General features: G+C 40.1%; 2 protein-coding genes across 7 annotated transcripts in view; both read left to right on the top strand.

Annotated features, from left to right (window-relative positions):
* Positions 1-8,647, top strand: part of RASA2 (RAS p21 protein activator 2) — a 41,902-nt gene extending 33,255 nt beyond the window's left edge. For 4 of the 5 annotated variants that reach the window (XM_027905081.1, XM_027905084.1, XM_027905082.1 and 1 more), the window contains 9 exons: positions 981-1,067; positions 1,168-1,245; positions 1,685-1,758; positions 2,088-2,194; positions 2,464-2,546; positions 3,408-3,616; positions 4,376-4,479; positions 5,048-5,237; positions 6,115-6,220. In XM_027905081.1, coding sequence (XP_027760882.1) covers positions 981-1,067; positions 1,168-1,245; positions 1,685-1,758; positions 2,088-2,194; positions 2,464-2,546; positions 3,408-3,616; positions 4,376-4,479; positions 5,048-5,237; positions 6,115-6,145 — 963 coding nt within the window. In that variant the 3' untranslated portion in view covers positions 6,146-6,220. Of the gene's footprint in view, positions 1-980; positions 1,068-1,167; positions 1,246-1,684; positions 1,759-2,087; positions 2,195-2,463; positions 2,547-3,407; positions 3,617-4,375; positions 4,480-5,047; positions 5,238-6,114; positions 6,221-7,994 lie in introns of those variants that run through there. The other variant, XM_027905086.1, reaches the window with a different exon arrangement.
* Positions 8,648-13,314: 4,667 nt separating this feature from the next.
* RNF7 (ring finger protein 7) lies at positions 13,315-18,699 on the top strand. 2 transcript variants are annotated; one of them, XM_027905088.1, is made up of 3 exons: positions 13,315-13,509; positions 16,326-16,373; positions 17,286-18,699. In XM_027905088.1, exons 1-3 carry the CDS (start codon positions 13,332-13,334, stop codon positions 17,402-17,404), a joined length of 345 nt encoding a protein of 114 aa, XP_027760889.1. In that variant the 5' UTR covers positions 13,315-13,331; the 3' UTR covers positions 17,405-18,699. The 2 variants fall into 2 exon arrangements, with proteins under 2 accessions (XP_027760889.1, XP_027760890.1); XM_027905089.1 differs by having other exon boundaries at positions 13,315-13,502; positions 17,286-17,342.
* The last annotated feature ends 273 nt before the right edge of the window (positions 18,700-18,972 follow it).

Raw genomic sequence — 18,972 nt, forward strand, 5'->3', positions numbered from 1 at the left:
TTTTTAGGAAAGTGCTTCTTGGTTAAAATAGCAACATGACTGAGGGGTCTTGAAGGTCTAGGCCTCAACTGCATCAGTTCCTTCCACCAAGGAACTTAAATATCCTCGTCACTTTTATATTTATATTTATTTCCATTTGTGGCTTAAGCAGAGGTTGCAGACGATAATAATTGATTGGTGTATTTATTCTGGACTCCTCTGGTTGCAGTGGGTTGCCAGATTTTCCATTTTTGGTTGTGAAGTAGATACATGTAACAAAACATTTTCAAGGATGGGAATGTGGAGATTAAAAACCCTGTATTTTTTACGTGAAATACAGACCATATATGAGATCTGCTTCTGAGGTTATCTTTATTAGGTTATTGTATCTACTTAATGCGTGTTGTGCTTTCAAAAGAAAAAAAAATATACTTACTCAAGTTAATTCCTTTGATTATTCAATTTGTTGAGTTAAAAAAAAAAAAAAGAGTATTTTAACAGCTGAGGGTTAAACATTTGAAGGGAACAGCAGGGCTGCGTTCAGGGACTGGGTTTATAATCCTGTACTAAAATGCAAGCAATGAGGTAGCAAACAAATTAAGAAAGAGCCTTAAAGACAACATTTTAGATTCCTTTTGTGTTACGAAAATTGATACCATTTGTCCGGCAATAGTTCCTAGTGTTTATTGTTTACTGTTGGATGTGTAGTAATGGTTACAGGATTTGAGGGGTTTGAGGTGTTTTATAGGTAAAAGTATTTTTCCAAGTACTAATATTAAATTCTAGTGATAGTGAGGGAAATATGAAGCAGTATGCATTAGTTTATAAACTATATAATCCTTCAGATGCATTTTTTTTTCTCTTGGGGCAAAGGAAAGGAATGAAAATGTGTCAGATATACTACGTTGTGCAATACAGTAATTTTTGTGACATTTTCATTTTCAATTTTACCTGAAATTGTGAAAAAAACGTGACCTCTGAACCTTGTTTCTTTGTTTCAGGATGCACAGACTTCTAGAACATTAACTCTCATATCCAAAGCCATCCAGACTTTGGGCAGTTGGGGAAGTTTGACCAAAAGCAAACTTGTAAGGCTGCTAAAATTCTTTCTTCTTTCATAGACATGCTGAACATTCTGTGCAGGGTTATTTATACCAACGTGCCTTTTCTTTATACCTTTCCTTTCAGTCAAGTTTCAAGGAGACGTTTATGTGCGAGTTTTTCAAAACATTTCAAGAAGAAAAATTTACTGAATCTGTTAAAAAGGTACCTTTCAACTCTCTGTTTTTCAGTGGTTGGTGTGTTTGATCAGCCTTCATTATTAGAAGGTTGTGTTATTGTTCAGTTTTCTGTTGGACAGCAGAATAAAAGTTGTGGTCCCTTTCAGACTATAAACACCTGGAAAAAAAAAAACCACAGCAAAGTCAACGCAGTCAAAGTTATACAAAGCAAATTAAACTAATTTAGTTTAAAAAAATATACTTTTTTTGAACCAGACTTTATTGGCTCTGCTGTTCAGGAATAATTAAAACAAGCTTGTGTGGCTCATGGCATCCCTTGTTGCAGTCCCTGCAGTCTGTGTTCATCTGTTGCACAAAGCAATTGCTGTGTTCCAGGACAAACTGTACCTGGGTGTTTTCAAAGCAGCTTTTTGGTTTTATTGTATTTCTGAATATATTCCCTGTATTTTTTTTTTTTCTTTAAGTTCCTAGATGATGTTTCCTCTACTGAGAGTAAAGAGCCAAGTGGTCTGAGTGAGCCTGTGCACCTCAAAGAAGGGTAAGTACATCTGCAATCTGCATCGTGGGACAGAACTGACTTTACTGTGTCTCCATTAATACCAGTGGCAGGTTAAAGCTTATTAAAATGTGTAAGAGACTGTAGGAATTCTGATATCTGTAATTTAAGGTATTTCTTTATTGTTTTGCAGAATTGGTTTAAAAGAACAACTGTAGACTTTGCTAGCACATCTTTTGGGAAAACAGTAATTAACTTCGGGAAATAACTTTTAGGGGGAAAAGTAATCAATTAGATCTTGATGTTGTCTCAGTAAATGGTTCTTCCTCAGAAGACCAATGATTGCATTTCATTTGACTGTGCCTTGACAGAGAAATGTACAAAAGAGCTCAGGGGAGGACTCGGATTGGCAAAAAGAATTTCAAGAAGCGGTGGTTCTGTTTAACAAGCAGAGAATTCACATACCACAAACAGCAAGGTGATTATGGTTATTTTACTAATAGTTTGATTTTTCAGTGTTTTCTAGGTGTTTGCATCTAATTTGTGTTTTTAAAAAGGCATCATCTTCTTCTTTTCCTAAAATACCTATGATGTATTTTAGTTCCCTTTGCCTTGATTAATAAATGCTTCTCTCTGATTCATGTCTATTTTCTCAATAATAAAAATGTGTATTTTGAGAGTTTGAACTGCAATGTCAGTTCTAAAACAGTTCTTACAGATCACTCTTCTGTTTACAATTTTTTACAGATAAAGAACCAATTTTCACTATCCCAATCAAAAACATCCTTGCAGTGGAGAAACTTGACGAGAGCTCCTTCAACAAGAAAAATGTGGGTCAAAAGATAGTTTATGTGTAATTCTTGATGTGTTACTTAAGTAAAAGATCATAATTAGCTCACAGAGTTAATGAAACCCCATCACCAAACACTTCAACAAGAAGTCTTTTGAGTGGATCAAGAGTAAGAAGCTGTGTGTGGAATCTCCAAGGACTCTGAACATTGTTAACCTGGAAATAAGGAAATCTGCACTAACTTTTCTGACTGATTCTGGCTTCTTGCCAAATTTCTGGAATGAAGGTTGAAACTACAGGACCTTGTTACAGAGGACTTTTAATTACATTATGTTCTACTAGATATGTGTTATTCCCAAACTTGTATTTATTCCTTTCAGTGAGAACTCCCTTGAGTACCTTCATCGGCTCGCACAGTTGTCTGTGCTCACAGCGTCGTTCTGGTCCTGTAACATGTCAGTTATTTCTGGTATTTCAATCCAAAATTCTGAGGCAGTGATAAAAGTACAGCTTAAAAGGAGAGACTTGTGGGAATCTTCGGTTGCTCCCGGGATAGGGAGGATAAAGGTCGTGCTTTGTGAAGTCTGGGGACACATTTAAAGATAGGTAAATGAACAGGACAGAAAATGCATCGTGTTCTAATTCTTTAGGAACTCTTGTTTGGATGAGGAGGGGGTGTGGGTGGAACACAGGGAGCTGTTTGGGTGGGGTTTTTCTCCTGGGTAGGTCTGTGTAGTTGGAAGAGGTGGAATGTCTGCCATTCTCCCTTGTCTGTCTCAGTTTGACGTCGTTGAATTGCCTGAGCTTTGAAATCTCTTTCAGAGAGATTCAAACACGCTCCAGGTTGCTCAATAACTGGTTGTTTTTACTGAGCGGGATAACCTTAGTGTTTCTCCTCCAGATGTTCCAGGTGCTCCATGGAGAAAAGCCGCTCTACATCCAGGCCAATAACTGTGTGGAAGCCAGCGAGTGGATCGAGGCTCTGTGCCGGGTCACGAGGTGCAACCAGAAGAGGCTGAGCTTCTACCACCCGTCGGCGTTCCTGAACGGGAGCTGGCTGTGCTGCAAGGCCACCGTGGAGAGCAGCGTGGGCTGCGCTCGCTGCACCGCGTGAGTGGCTCAGGGGACAGCGCTGGGGGCTGCGGGGGACGGGACGGGGGATTCACTGCCCAGCTTGGGAAGGTGAAAGCCAGGCTTTCCCTGGGCACTTCACCCGCTGTGTGCTGGAAACGGGCCTTTGGAAGGCACAAAGTACTGGATTTCAATAAATTTATTACTTTGTCAGCTGCTGTATGAAATGGTGATCAGTTCAGCGTGTAAATCAGAAATGTCCAGTGGTTGATTTCTTCTTCTGCAGAATAGCAGGTTTGATTCAGATGCCAGGCTGAACGCAGGTGTATGATCATCTGTATGAAATAGTTAAAATACCTTGCTGCAGGGAGTTCAGCCTGCAAGTCTTCTCTCTCTATCGACTTTGTATCGTACAGCCACTTTTTTATTTGAACCTCACATTTTTTAAAAGTGTGTGTTAAGAAACTCAGCTAAATAACCTTGGATGTAGATTCTGATACATCATTTGGGTTTCTCTCCGTTGGGCAGATATGTCAGAAAAATGAATAGCATCTTACATAATGCTTTAATGCCTTTCTGTCAGCTGCTGATTTCAGAAAACAAAGAAATGCTTTGATCTCTTTTTAAAACAAATTTTTCCCTACCTGGATAGGTTGCATAAATTACAGCCTCTGTTTTGTGAAGCTGTGTGGGAGTGATAAGTATATTAAAAGGCTGTGTATATTGAAAGAGAATCGGTTTTTACTTGCTTTCAAGAATTCTCTATATTGACTACCCGTCTCTTTGTTCACCTTTTAGAGATGTTCCTGCTGATACACAAATTGAGATTGATGGAGACAGAGAGACAGAAAGAATTTACTCACTTTTCACTATCAACAGGTCTAAACTACAGAAGCTGGAAGGTACTCAAATGATAATTCAGAAGAATTATTCTGATGTTATTCAGCTCTAATTCTTTAGGCCTATAACATCATTTTGTCCTAACAATTTACCTGAAAATGATAGATAGAGAGAAAGAGCTTGTGTTCCTGTCTTCTCAGTGTGCTGGTGTCTGACTCTCTTCAGTCATTCTTTACAGTGGGGGTGAGCTGTGCACACTGTATTGAATTTCCATGTCTGTAATACCTTTAATAGTCTGAGCAGAGACACTGCAACTGGAGCAGGTTGTCCCTGTGTCTTTGCTGCCCCTTTCCTGGCGTTGTGGTGAGTTCTGTTAACGTGGCTGAGCTGCAGGAAAACGCTGGACTTGTATTAGTGTGAAGAGCAGAGAGCTGGATGCTCAGGGTGGTGAACACAACCAGCAGAGAGTAACCCACACAACTGGCAATACACACAGTCCACACTGTTCCTGCTCATCCATTTTGTGTACAAACCAGAGCAACTTCACCTTTGAATTACCATTTCTGTGAGAGTTGGATGTGTTTGCTGGTTGGTAAGTTCTAACTGGGGTGACTGTGGTGGTTTCTGCAGAGGCCTGTGGCAGCATCGCGGTCTACCAAGGCCCACGGAAAGAGCCCGACGATTATTCCAACTTCACCATCGAAGACTCCGTGGCAACTTTCCACACACTTCAGCAGATAATAGATGTGGTGGAAAAGCTGAGTGAATCCCATGAAAAATACCAAAAGAAGAGATCCTCCAGCGCCAAATATGGTAGTGAGTAAGTATCTTGTGGAATTCTGGCACAGGTAAACGTGTATTTTTGTTAAAATGAATCACAGAACGAGGTTAGGCTTGTTGAGGTAGAGATAATGAATATAAAGGTAGAGCTGGACCACACAGACATGGAGAAAATCAGGTGCATCATTTGTAGCAGTTACAAGGTGCAAGTTCTTGTGGTGTGGGATTCATCTGTGCTCCTGTTGAGATTCCTCTGAGTGGGTGCAGTGACTGTTTCCTTGCAACTCGACACCTGAAGTGCACCCAGAATTTATCCCTGACTATATTCCTACCTTCTAATTTATTTATTTTTCCAAAATTTTGGATAAGAAACAGTTGAAATATCAAGTGATGTGAAACTGTAAAAATTACCCTGCAGAAACGTCTCTTTCAGGCAGGATGTTTACTGGTTGTATTTCACTCGCCATATTCAGTGATAAACACGATTTCTGGGGAAGTCAAAATAAAAAACAACTCCTGTTCTTTGGAGTACTTTGTTGTTCCAGAGCACATTCTCTGATTCTCTTCAGTCCTGGTTTATGTCTGTGGAACAGTATAGCAAGTTTGCAGATTTCTTCTTTGCATCAGTAAGGATTGATTCACCACGAGGAAAAACAAACAAACAAACAAACAAAAAAAACACCAAAGTTCAAACCCCCATCTGGTTGGTTTAGGTTAGTGTTTGACCCAAGTTGTTTGGAAAAATTGATTTTGATTTAGAGGTCGTCTGTGAAAGTAAATGAGGTTTTTGCAAATGGTGGAATTTCACAATTAATGGTAGAATTATTTTTTTTAAATACATTAAAATTGTATGCTGAGAACTAGAAAAGAAAATGTTAACCTTGAAAATATTTTACAAATAATTTTTTTTTTTTCAGAGAAAATCCAATTGTTGGAAAAGTTTCCTAACGAACTGTGGCACACTTGGATGAAAAAAAAAAACCAACCTGGAAATGTTCTAGAGCATTTTGGGTTTTTTGTTTCTCTTTTTTTTTTTTTTTTTTTTTTTTTTTTTTTTTTTTTTTTTTTTTTTTTTTTAATTCATTATCAGCATTTTTGCCAAGTATTTAAGAATGAACATAAATGCTAGTTGTGTTGACAATCTATTTAATATTTAATAGAAAAATACCTTCTTGGAAATCTGGTCTTTGGGGTTTATTCTCATTTTGCTGAAGAACTTGAGGTTCCAGGTTCTTGGAGTGACAGGTGTGAATAAATCTAAATGTCGGTTTTGCCATCGTTGTCTCATTGGAAGGAACTTTCCAAACAAATAAGCTTTTCAGTGGAGGAAAATCCACTCTGCATTTGTTGGTTGGAGGACACCTCTCAACACACACTCTGCATGAGTTGACCGTGAGTGCCTGCCCTGCTGATGAGGATCCTGAACTAGAAATCCCAAGATTTCACAACAAGGAAAAGATCAGAAGCTTCACATTTGATACATTTGACTTCTTTTTTGGTTTTTTTTTCCCCTTGTATTAGGTGTTGCCAGGACTTGATTTATCTACAGGTGAAGTTTTTACAAAACCTTGCAGCGTGCTGCAGATAATCTGGGCAGCAGATACCAGTGTTAGTTGTGTCATTAAGTACTAAAGAAGAAATCAGGGAACTTAAGTTGTACCTCTTGTTTACATTTGGGGTGAGGAATGTATGGAGTGACATTGGACCACTAATATTTTCTTTGGCATTTTTGAAGGTACATATTTTTTCTTAATCGAAAAAGAGATGCAGGGTAGCAACATTCTTTTTAAAATAGGTTTGCCTACGGAAAAATTTAAATGTGAACAGGTTGTGGTTAAGTACTGATCAATTAACATCATCCTGTGGAGGATTTTATTTCTTGTTTTTATAAAAAGCAGTAACCGTGTCCAGCTCAACTTTTGACTACAAATCTAATAAATAATCTCTATTATAATCACTCAAAGCACTTTAGATATCTGGACTACCCCAGATTATTTTTAGATACTTTGTAGTATCTGCTTGTTATGATCAGTTGAATGATCGACATTGTTTTGTCTTTAAGCAATGCTTCAGTGAATATTTTTGTATCTTTAGTTACGTGGGTTCGTATTTGCCACTTAACCCAATTTTGAACTGGCATTCCTGACTTCGGTAAGATTCCTTTTTGCTCACTTCATCTGAGAAGTTAGGTTGATGCTGAGAAAACATACATGTATATAACCAGGAAGAAGCAAAGATATTACTGTGGCAACTTTGCTTCATCAGTATTAAATACAATGGTACTCCTTGGAATATTATTTTTAATAAAAGTTATATGTGGTACTTTTATTTTTGGACTGTTTTCTGTGGGGTCTCTTCTTGTTTTGCTGGGTGTTTGTTGTTTTTTTTTTTTTTTTTTTTTTTTTTTTTTTTTTTTTTTTTTTTTTTTTTTTTTTTTTTGTTTTTTTTTTTTTTTTTTTTTTTTTTTTTTTTTATTTCTGGTTTTGCTTTGTTTTTCCAATCATGATTTGGCCCGATTAATTAGAAATGGACCTTAGGATAGAAATCCACAATGCTTGAGGCAGTAAAGCTGTTTAAATGACCATAATAAATTGATACTGTTGTAGGGAGGTTTCTGGAACAGCAGCCAGGTGGCAAGACAGGATTGAAACCCGTCTTGGAATGAGTGGAACCTGTTAAAATGAGTATTTGGTTTAATTCCAAACTGGTTCAGAAAATCCAGGGTTCAGTAGTAGTGTCTGCAACATCACAATCATTTCATCACCTCAGCCTGGTTTTGCCTTTCCCGTTTTTACAGATTGGATGTGTTTGAAGGGACTTTAATTTGCCAGCTGTTAAAATTGGGGGAGAATACAGTAAGGCCAAGGAATGTGTTTTTGCCAAGGTGAAGATGAATTGCCATTACTCAAAAGCTGCCATTAAACTAAGTTGAATGTGGTTGAGGGTCAGTTAGGTTTTATCAGATATGAATTAACCCTGTGGCACATTGTCTGTTCCTTGGAACCATTTCTTGTTGTTTTCCAAGTCAAATTTATGAAAAATGGAGTTGTACACTCTTGCAACTTTGTTGTTTTTTTTTTAATATGCACTTTTTTTTTCTTTGCTTTGGTACTGGAATATCGAAATAAAAAAAAGGCCATTGAATACTTGTGAACATTAAGATTTGATTTCTCATAATGATTTAAAATTCAGTAGATGTTCTAGAATTTAATTAGGTACAAGTAGGATGATTAATAATAAAAGTTGCCTTTGTTTTGATTAGTCTAGCAAGGTGATGTTATTCAGTAATTAGCTCTGTTAGGATTGTAAAAGTTTTAATTTTTATGATGATGATGATGATGATGTATTGTTGAATGTATTTTTATTTAAATTTTATTTTCGTATCGAGACATTAAAATGTTTTGTAACATTTCTTGAGAATAACTCGGAAATAAATCACAACAAAGCTGAGATGTGCTGTGTGTTCATTGTGAGCCCTGCCTGCTTAAAATGTTAGCATTTATCTGCAGGCTGAGGGAACAGGGAGTTATGTTTTATCAGTCTGATTTTGGTTGTTTTCTGGTAACCTGGACACTTTTTTGCCACCTGCTGTGCCCTCCTATGTTTGCGGCATTTTTTATAAGATTCTATGAATAATATAGGAGAGATGCTTTACGAGGCTGCTTTGATTTCTGATCATCTGTATGTATTTTAAACTACCAAGTTTGCAACCTTGAATCGTGTGATAAGGACAGATTCGGTGTTGGTTGTACAAAAGCATTTGTTTGTAAGTAAGGGTTAAAAAGATGCAGTGGTTGCACTTCAGGAAATGCATATGCTTTGTAAGACTATTTTGGATTGGAGGTTTTTTTAAGTAAAGCAATTAGAAGACCTTGCTGAAATGTTTTTAAATCATTCTTTTCGTTAATTCGTGTTTATGGAAAATAACAAAATTGGTCTGTATATATAAATCTTACAGTTCTATGGAAGATCATATGAAGTATGATCAAGATTCATAAGTGTTTGAGTTCATCATTATTTTAGCATAATTGCTGTTGCAAATGCTGTGGTAGCTGTAAATGAAGTCTAGCTAACAATTTCACCAAAAAGGAGAATGTAAATATTCACACTGATGTTAGAAACGTAAATTCTGTGGCCTTTTTGAGTCCAGTCAGACAATTCAGTTTGCTTTAAGGGCTCTGTGATTTTGTTTCCCCTATTCCTTGGTGTGGTTTCAGCTCCCTGCTGGCCATTGGCAGTCCTGGGTGGCACATTCCTCTTGGTAAAGTGGCACAGAGAACCATGGATCATCTAGAGTTGAACAAAGAGTTTTGGCAGAGAACTGTGCTTAAATTGTTTTCTTTGGCAGGTAAATGGCCACGGTCCTTCATTGTTTTGATATATGTTAGATTATTGACAGAACAAACAGTAAGTGGGTTTAATTCAGTGCAGCACATGCATCAGTTGGCCAAGATACACACATACTTACATAACTGTTCTTTGCATTATCATAAAACTGACATTGTCACAACAGGTTTGTTTTTAATCAAAATAATTTTCAATTCTGTGGTTTGGAGTAAACAAAGTGGGAAAAGAAAAATAAAAACCGACAAAAAAATTTCAAGAAGTTGTAAGAGGGAAGAATAAAGCAAAAAAAAAAAAAAAAAAAAAAAAAAAAAAAAAAAAAAAGAACAAAAGCAGGTTATACTTCCAGACATCTCCGTTCTCAAAAGATTGATGAAAATCTTTCAAACTACTGTCTGTGCAATATTCAGCATTTAGAAAGGTGTAGAGAGAGTGAAAGTGTTCTTACAAGATGACGATGCATCTGTGTGTTCACCTGAAATGGGAGCAGGGGTATGAAAAGAACACTGTTACGGCACTGATGGAAGTTGGGTGTCAAACACCTGGAGCTTTGGGTATTTTTTGACATGGGGACAATCAGAACCTGGAATCAGTCCTTGATGAATTGCACTGCATTCTTCCTGTGAAATCATTACTGTAAATTAATTGATTATAAGTTGTGTAATAGCAAACAGTATTTCAGATTTGGATACCTACTGTTACGAATGTCTCCATTCACAAGTTGGTTTTTTTTCCCCATTCTCCAGCACAGAATTGGCTGAGCAGCTTTAAATCTTGCAGAACAATCCCTTGATGGGCTGAAAGGAACTTGGTTCAAGTTCTCATATTTAGATGTTGGAACGTTTTCAGTAACGTGTGAATGAGATGAGAAAATGCCCAGTCTGAAATAATGTTTTTTTATTTACAGTTAAGGCAGTGACTGCATAGAGAAAACTCCCTGAAAAGGTATAAAAATACAATGTATTATTAAAGAAAAATTACGTGCCCATTTTCTTTTCAAGTTTTACAAAAGCAATTTTCAATTTAAACTTTCCTGTATTACACTCTAGTCCCAGTCATTCAAATTCAGGAGTGTCACAATGGTTTTTAAAAAAAAAAAAAACAGAAAGACTGATGAGTTCAAATAATGGAGGTAGTAAAGAACAGCATGGATTGAGAGAAGTGTGAATCAGCCGAGGTAAGAGCAAAAGATTGTTGAATTGAATGATTGTTCAAGGAAATCATAGGTTCTTCTGTATTGATGGTTGATTAATGTAGAAATATCAAATCTTTAGGATCAATATAATTTTTATTTTTTTACTGTATTAGCAATTACCTGCCATTGAGGTGAAGCTGAGCTCTGACTTGCACCACAGCTGCACAGAATGCTCTGTCCGAGAGAACATCCTTCATGAATGTCAGTTTGGCATCTGCCAGGTGTCCTGTTGAAACATTAAAAAAAGGGTTTTAAAACTATATAAGTGCACTTAGTCTTGCAGAAAATCTTCCTTGGCTTAAAAACATGTTGATTACATATGAAATGGATTTATTTCTCTTTCTGTTCACACTCTGTGTTACTCTACAGCACTTGCAGAGCTGGCTGGATGCACCATGTGCTCCTCTTCCATGCCAGCAATCCTTCCTTGTGAGATTGATACACTCGTTAACTTCCTCTCTGCCACACCAGGCAAGCAAGAAATTATTTTACCTTTAGAACATCAAACCAGTGTGAATTTTAATTATATTCAGCGTCACTGAAGGCAGGAATGGTTACAGTTTCGAGTATGAAGAGTTCTACAAATGAAGATTCTCGAGCTCCTCAGTGTAAAGAAAATTGGGGCTTGATTACAGATGGTGCCATTTGTGTTATCCAAAATTGCCTTTCCTCAAATGAATTTTGAAATTTGCCCATGTGTTTACATATTACAATATTGTTATCATCCAAGAGCTGATTTACAGAGACATATATTTCTGTTACAAGCAGAACTACATATTTGGATGGAATTAGATTTTGAGTGGTGAAAGGGGATTAAGAAATTCAACTTCTGTCTCTGCCCTTCCTTTCCTTTAAAATATCCCATTTTTTATGCTGTACCTTATTTACTCTTTTTGCAGTCATTATTCCTGTGCCTTTGTCATCGTGCAGAAGCCCGCTGTGGCAATGGGCAGCAGTTTTTATTGAAGGGACGCTGGCACAAACAACAGGTTAGTGTTTTGAAAACTCAACCTGGCAGCGTTTCTGCTGAGCACACAGACATTGGAGTAGTGGGGTTTGAGGTGGTAGTGAGAATAACAATTTCTCATGTTAGTAAGCAGCAATCCAGCCTAGTTTTTGAAGCCCAGCCCCACAGTCCACAGGACTGGAGTGGTCGTGGAGCAGAGCAGTGAGGATAAGAACTGCTTGGTGTGACTTTTCTAATAGTGGGTTAATCAACAGAGAATCAACTGGTTTTTTTTTTTTTCTACTGTGCAAGTGGGACCCAGTTCACATTTCAGATCTGGCCTCAGCCAACAATGTCAGTGTGACTGGAGTAATTTAGCTTTGCAAACTGAGGAGCAAAGCTTGGCCCAACCACCCAAAACAATGTGGACATCCTGAGATTTCTGCAGGGTGATCAGAGACCTGATAAACTACAGTGAGCTGATCAGAAACCACAGTGGGAGGGGAGTGACGGGGTGGTATGTAAATGGTTTGGGGTCTACCTCCATGGAAATATCCCAGACTACATAAAATGTAAGTGCTGCATATGTTTCTAAAGCTGCCAGGCAAATGATTTGTTGGGCACAATCAGGTGCTCTGAATGGAGTTGGTTTGTTTAGCAGCGTCATAGAATTTTTTTGGAGGTCAAATACTGCTAAGTCTTGAGAAAGGGGAAAAAAGGTGAACTTCAGTTCTTACACCTTCCATTAATTTGTTTCTTCTGACTTCAGATAGAATATTGTATCTTTAAAGTTTAATTTTTACATGAAGTCAACAGTATTTAACAAACTTAAAGTAGGATTAAAGAGACAGGGCACTGTATTGGAAAAATCAATTTTATATTTTTGGGGGGAATAAAGATTAGTAAACAAATATGAATTTCTATCATCGTTTAAACTAATGATGTATATTGTTTGGCTTTGTTCTTATGTACACTTAGAAGCTCCACTTTTAAAGGCGTATGTAGCTGTATATGTAGATACTTTGCTTTTTAATGCAATCAAGCCACTTTGAAATTCCCTTTAAAACTTTTAGTTCTCTAGTGCCTCACAAGTCACCTGTTTTTCTGCTGATTTCTTTTGTCTCCTCACAAACCCAAGCTGATAAATTGGCTAGTAAATTCAGAGCGTCCTGGACCGACATTTCGAAGTAGGTGTATTTAATCGACCGTTTTCCATGAAGGATTGCTACTGTATAACCAGAGACAGCAAGAGGAATCCAAGACAGACCTCACAGGATCGATTCGGTTGGAGGAGACCTCTGAGATTATCAAGTCCAACCAGACCACGGCACCGAGTGCCACGTCCAGTCTTTTCCTTGAACACCTCCACGGTCGGTGTCCCCTCGATCAGCCCCTCTCGGTGTCCCCTCACGCTCCCCGGGCCGCCCCTCTCGGTGTCCCCTCACGCTCCCCGATCAGCCCCTCTCGGTGTCCCCTCACGCTCCCCGATCAGCCCCTCTCGGTGTCCCCTCACGCTCCCCGATCAGCCCCTCTCGGTGTCCCCTCACGCTCCCCGGGCCGCCATTCCCGCTCCCGGCCCTGCCGTTCCCGCTCCCGCCGGGGGGTGGCGCTGCCGCCCCGCGCGGCCGCCGCGTCCCCGCCCCTCCGCCATGGCCGATGTGGAGGACGGGGACGAGCCGGGCGCCCCCCACTCGCTGCCGGGCTCCGCGGGCTCCAAGGCGGGCGGCCCCGACAAGATGTTCTCGCTGAAGAAGTGGAACGCGGTGGCCATGTGGAGCTGGGACGTGGAGTGCGACACCTGCGCCATTTGCCGGGTGCAGGTCATGGGTGAGCGGCGGGCGGGCCGCCATGGCCACGGGGCGGGGGGTGCCAGCCGTGCCCGGGCCGTGCTGGGCCATGCTTGGGCCGTGCCCGGGCCGTGCCCGGGCCGTGCTGGGCCGTGCCCGCTCCCCGGCCCGGCGGGCGCAGCGCTGGGACGCGGTTTCCGGAGGGAGGGGGGGCTGATCCTCCCGCCTCCGCTTCCTCCCCCGCGCCTTCCCCACAGCAGCACAGGAGGAGGAGGAGGAGGGCCCCGCGGGGGCCGGGCCGCTGCGCTCCGGGTGCCAGACCAGCCCCGCGGCCCCTCCGGCGCTGTGGGGGCAGCAGCGACAGCCCCGGGCCCGGCCGGGCCGCCCGTCCCTCGGTAGGGCTGGGCTGGGCAGGGCCTGTCCCTCGCTGAGGGCTGTGCTGGTCCGCCGGCAAACACCGAGTTACAGCCGAGCTGAGCCGAGTGCTGCCTGTGCTCCTGCTGTTTGGTTGGGTTTGGTTTGGCTTGCTTACTTTTTTTTTTTTTTAAGAAGCGGTTGCGGATGTAGGTATAAATTTCAGATCTGTTAATCCGGAGTGTCTTGACACTACTCCACAAGCCTCCTGATTTCTGGTGGTGTTTAATACACGTGAATGTACTGAGAAATCCACTGAAAAGTAAGGGGTTAATTTATCTGGCCTTGAAATCCAGAGACTCTCTTTCAAAGCGGCCTCATATTTGGCAAAACACTACTGATTTTTCTGACGTCTCTTGCAAATACGATATTTATACTGGTTCTTCGAAAATTGTTTAAATTTTTCCTCAGCTGTATTTGTGAATCCGATTTTTCCTGTTATGCTGAGTCATCCTGTCCTCTTGGTCGGGCTTGGTACGGTTTGGCAGAACAAATGACCCAAGATTCCCTCCAGAGCACCTTGCTTTTTTGGGTCCAGGAACCACGGTACTGCAAATCCAGTCAGGATTTAGTTCAACAGAAATGAGACAAAATGTGCAATGCTGTGATTTCTCATGTATGTTTTTACTGGGAACTTTCTGTGGAACAAGAGGCAAAAGGGTGTTGTACTGGAGGAAAAAAGATGCAGCACAGGCTGAAGTGGTGGGAGATTCACCTTTGAACATAAACATGTTAGATTAGTTGCTTTTATATGGTAAACAGAGACCACCCTGAAAAACTGAAATTGGCTTTATTTGCCATGTAAACCTTAATTTTAAAAATTTATTTATCTCCGTTACAGCTAGCCTGTTACAAGACGCTATAAAAGAAGTCTTAGGTGGACAAAATCTTTCCCAGAGCTATTATAAAAGCTAAAAAAAAAAAATTAAAAGGTTATATTTTCTCAGAACTAGGCCAGGGGAGCACTTCTAATCCGAAACTAGCAGAAAAATGTGGGCAGAAACTAGCAGAAAAATTTTTTGCGAACAAACGGCATTGTTAGAAGGTGAAACCTGATCGTTCCTGCCTCTCCAGTGTGGCAGTTCCACGCTGACCCTGCCAGCCCCGGCCGGGCTCCTGGAGAGCCCCTGCGTGGGCAGGGCAGTAACCTGGGGCTGGGGGCACTGCCAGCCTGACCTGGCACTCGCTGAGAGTTGGTTGGTTTGACTTCTGCAGGAGTCAAGGAGGTGGCAGCTGGCTCAGTTTTCCACTGAGTTTAACTCCTTGAACCGGTGTGGTGTTAAAGTGCACCGGGGAAAGAAGCAAAGATGCTACCTGGGGAGGGCAGGGCTGCAGCAGCTCTGACTTGTACCCCTTTGGACACCCCCTTGGGGTTATGATGTAAGAAGGGGACAGTTTCCTTCGGAGTGGTGGCAGTGATTTCTGCCCTCAGCTCTGTGCTGCTTCTCTGTCTAAAATACAAGCCCAGGGCTAGGTAGGACAGCTGCTTTTACTGTGACCCCCCAATCTGCCCCAGCGTTCCACCCTGGCCACAGATCAGGGTGCTCCCAGGGACCAGGGCACAAGCTGAGGCAGTCTGGCAGAATCTTCCCTGCACCTTGGCTCTTACCTGCTGTGGAAATATAAATTACAGGAAGAGGCAACAGGAAACTGTTCACTGTTTTGCTTTTATCTCAGTGAGAAAGGGCAGTTGTTTCAGAGCTCTGTCTTCTTTGTTCTCTGATACCTGAGGAGAGGGGGAATGTCCAGGCACATGAATCTAAAACAGAAGTGCTGGCCCTATCTGGCAGAGCCACAGACCAGAGTGCACAAAGATGATAAATATTTTTAATTAGTTATTGTTCCGTGTTTATTTGTTAATTTATATTCTCAAATTTGCCGCTATATGTGCATGTGTGTGTAATTCTTGTGAACACTACATGCAGGTACTTGTTGAAGAAAATCACTATAAAAAGTAATAGGAGGTGGGAGTTGTGGTGAGAGATGTGCAGCCTAAAAATTCAAAATTGTGAATGATTTCCTTAAAAGGAGATGCTGACATCTGAAAAACAAAGTCCTGTAATTAAGGTTTGGCTTTGTGCTTGCTCTGCTCTTAATATGCCTGAGTGCCTTGGCACAAATCTGCTGGTTGTTATATCTACAAAATGGAGAAGGCTTTTTTTCAGCAAAAGTTATGAAAATACCAAAGCAATGGAAAATAAACAAAACTTGTTGAACAGTTTATAGTTCCTCTGATCTCTTTCAGATATTTATTTCATCGTCATTTTCCCAGTTTTAGAATTTAGGAGGGACTATTTAATGTTAAAGGGCTCAAGCAGATGCCCAAACTTGTGATTTTTACCTCTGTAAATTTGTTTTAGAGTTTGTATTTTCCTCTGACAAACCTATTCTTAAGATGGAATCCTGAGAATCAAATTGAGTCTTGTTCTTGTTTACTTTTAGATGCCTGTCTTAGATGTCAAGCTGAAAACAAACAAGAAGATTGCGTTGGTATGTAGTGATTTCATTCGCTTGTTTTTCAATTGAAGCTTCTCTCAGTATGGTGCATGTGAAAGTTTGGAGGGAATACATTTATTAATGCTCAGAAGTAAGCTGGTGCTTCATTCTACGTTGTGTCATCTTTTTACATTACTGATACTCTATGCTTTATTTTTGAGCCCCAATAAAATCAGTTTTCACGTCAGCTGGGCTGTAAAACAAAACAGCTTCAAATTTGCTGTCAATACCTACACAGCTGGGAGGTTGAAGTTTCACTGTGAGCATATCTGAGGAGATCCTGATGTGCATTTTTGAAGTGGGGAGGAAAAAGCTACTTTTTCTTCTGAGATGCCAGGCAGAAGAGACAATGGTATCAGCAATAAAAATCCTGTGTTCCTGAATAAATGCACATCTGGGTTACAAAGGGGTGTTTTTCCCACCCTTAAATCAGACATAATGGAGGCATGGCTTGTTTGTTCACTTCGCTTTTTAAGCAGTGCAATCACTTGAGTTTGTTGTAATTCTATTTAAGCAGGAACATACTTTCCGTGCCAGTGTATGCAAAAGACAATCTTAATTGTGACATGCTCGATTTGGAAACGGTGCAAACTTGTTTCAAAGAGTTTGCTTTAAACCTTTAAGACAACTTTTGAACCAGTGGAAGACCTTTCCGTGCTGTTGTGCTTTGTGTCTTGAAATATATTGTCTCAAACTTAATCCACTGTGGGTTTTTGATGACAGAGAAGTGATTATCTTCAGGATGATCAATAATACTTCAGTTCCAGGGGATAAATTAGTGAGGACCTGTTTTGTCTCTGAAGCTTCTAGTGGCTGTAAATATTTGATAATGCTCATTTGGACCTCGCTGCAGGTGTTGATGGAACAGCTGAGTGTGACTGGAACGTGTTCTCTCTTCTCTTTCAGTGGTTTGGGGAGAATGCAATCATTCCTTCCACAACTGCTGCATGTCCCTGTGGGTGAAACAGAATAACCGCTGTCCCCTGTGCCAGCAGGACTGGGTAGTCCAGAGAATAGGCAAATAAAACCTGACCTGGAGGTTTTCTGGCTGTTGGACTCGTTGAAACAGTGTGTGTCTGATGCACAGGAACGGAACGTGTCAATCACAACGTGACTCTTTAGTTGATCTGCTGCGAGGGCGGGGGGGGCTTGGTTTGTGCTCTTGGCTGTAGGAGGAGGCAGTGGTCGGTCAGTCCTACTGCAGCTGTCCCACAGCTGAAAGGACAGACACTCTGTTAAAATGTATCTGCTACACAGTTCAAGTGTTACCTTTATCACAGCAGAGGAGCGTGGTGGTGCAGATTATACCTAATTTAATGTTTTTCCATAGAGAAATGAATTAACTGAAAGGGCGACCTGACCTGTAAGTCTGATACACTGCATAGTTTACCGTCAAGAAAATGTTTTCTAAGTAGTATTGTACACAAAACCACAGTCAGTGTGTTTTTTAGGAACTATTTTGGTTTTTAATCTGAAATGAAGAGTGTTGAAAACATTTACCATGTGCTTTTCCCGTCACGCTTCATTAAACATTTCTAATTCAGGTTTTCTTCTGTTGTGTCTCCAAGGCTGCTGCTGTTATAATCTGTACATAATTTCTACACCGTAATATTCAAATTTAACCACGTCAGTAATTTTTTAGTTGTGTTTCTCTTAATGGTCATGGAGACATGCATTTTTAATCCAGAGAGATGTGGTACAAAGGCATGGGTTTGATATCAGTTAACTAGAGGTGTAGACAATCTTGCTCCTTAGCTCACTAATATAGGAAGCAAACAAAGTGGATCATTTAAATATCCCAAGGAAAACAAGGAAAACTAACTAAATTTATGGGGAAAAAACGCTTAGTTGTGGTTTCATGAAAATTCAGTTAATAGAAATTTCGTTATTATCTTTTTACTGATTACAGTGTTTTGGAAGCGTTGTTGCATTTTTATGGAAATCCTCAATATGTCATCTTTTTTATATGAATTGTGATTTTTTTTCTTACAAATATTTAAGTGCTTGCCTCTGACTCTGTCTTTTCCCTAAATATCTAAAGGAATTACTCTTAATCTGAACATATGCTGTGGAGTGTTTTTAATATGTGAAATGGAGAGGTAGAATTCCTGGTTTAAGTCTGTAACAAATTCAGGATTAATAAAATGGTTAATAAACATGGGTGAAATTGAAGCAATATTATATGCATTGTTTACTTCAGAATGATCACCTTAAATGTTTCATGTGTTTCTCAGCAGATGTGCTTCTATCTGGTTCTGTTTAAGTACATTTAAAGAGGTATAAAGTAGTTCCAGTGGCAATCTTTGTGTCATCAAACATTTATGCAGAGTTTACTGTGGTTTTGTTTATTACTTGTAATCTTGGTTTTAAAGATGTTTTAAATTTTTTAAGTACAGCTTTTGTCTCATTACACACTGAGATCAAAAAACTCCCCCGTGTCACTGTTCCACTGCGTCCCATCCCGTGCCATCATCCCAGATGATGTCTGTGTTTTAACATCGAGTCCCCTCAGAGGATTTCTTTCTTCATCTCTCGTTGGTCTGGAGATGAATATGGAGAGGACCAAGCCCTGCTTTTAATTCACATCACGTGC

This window comes from Empidonax traillii, unplaced genomic scaffold, assembly GCF_003031625.1.
Source record: "Empidonax traillii isolate 1590-97213 ecotype Southwest subspecies unplaced genomic scaffold, ASM303162v1 scaffold1119:size178550, whole genome shotgun sequence".
In the NCBI taxonomy this organism is placed as follows: domain Eukaryota; kingdom Metazoa; phylum Chordata; class Aves; order Passeriformes; family Tyrannidae; genus Empidonax; species Empidonax traillii.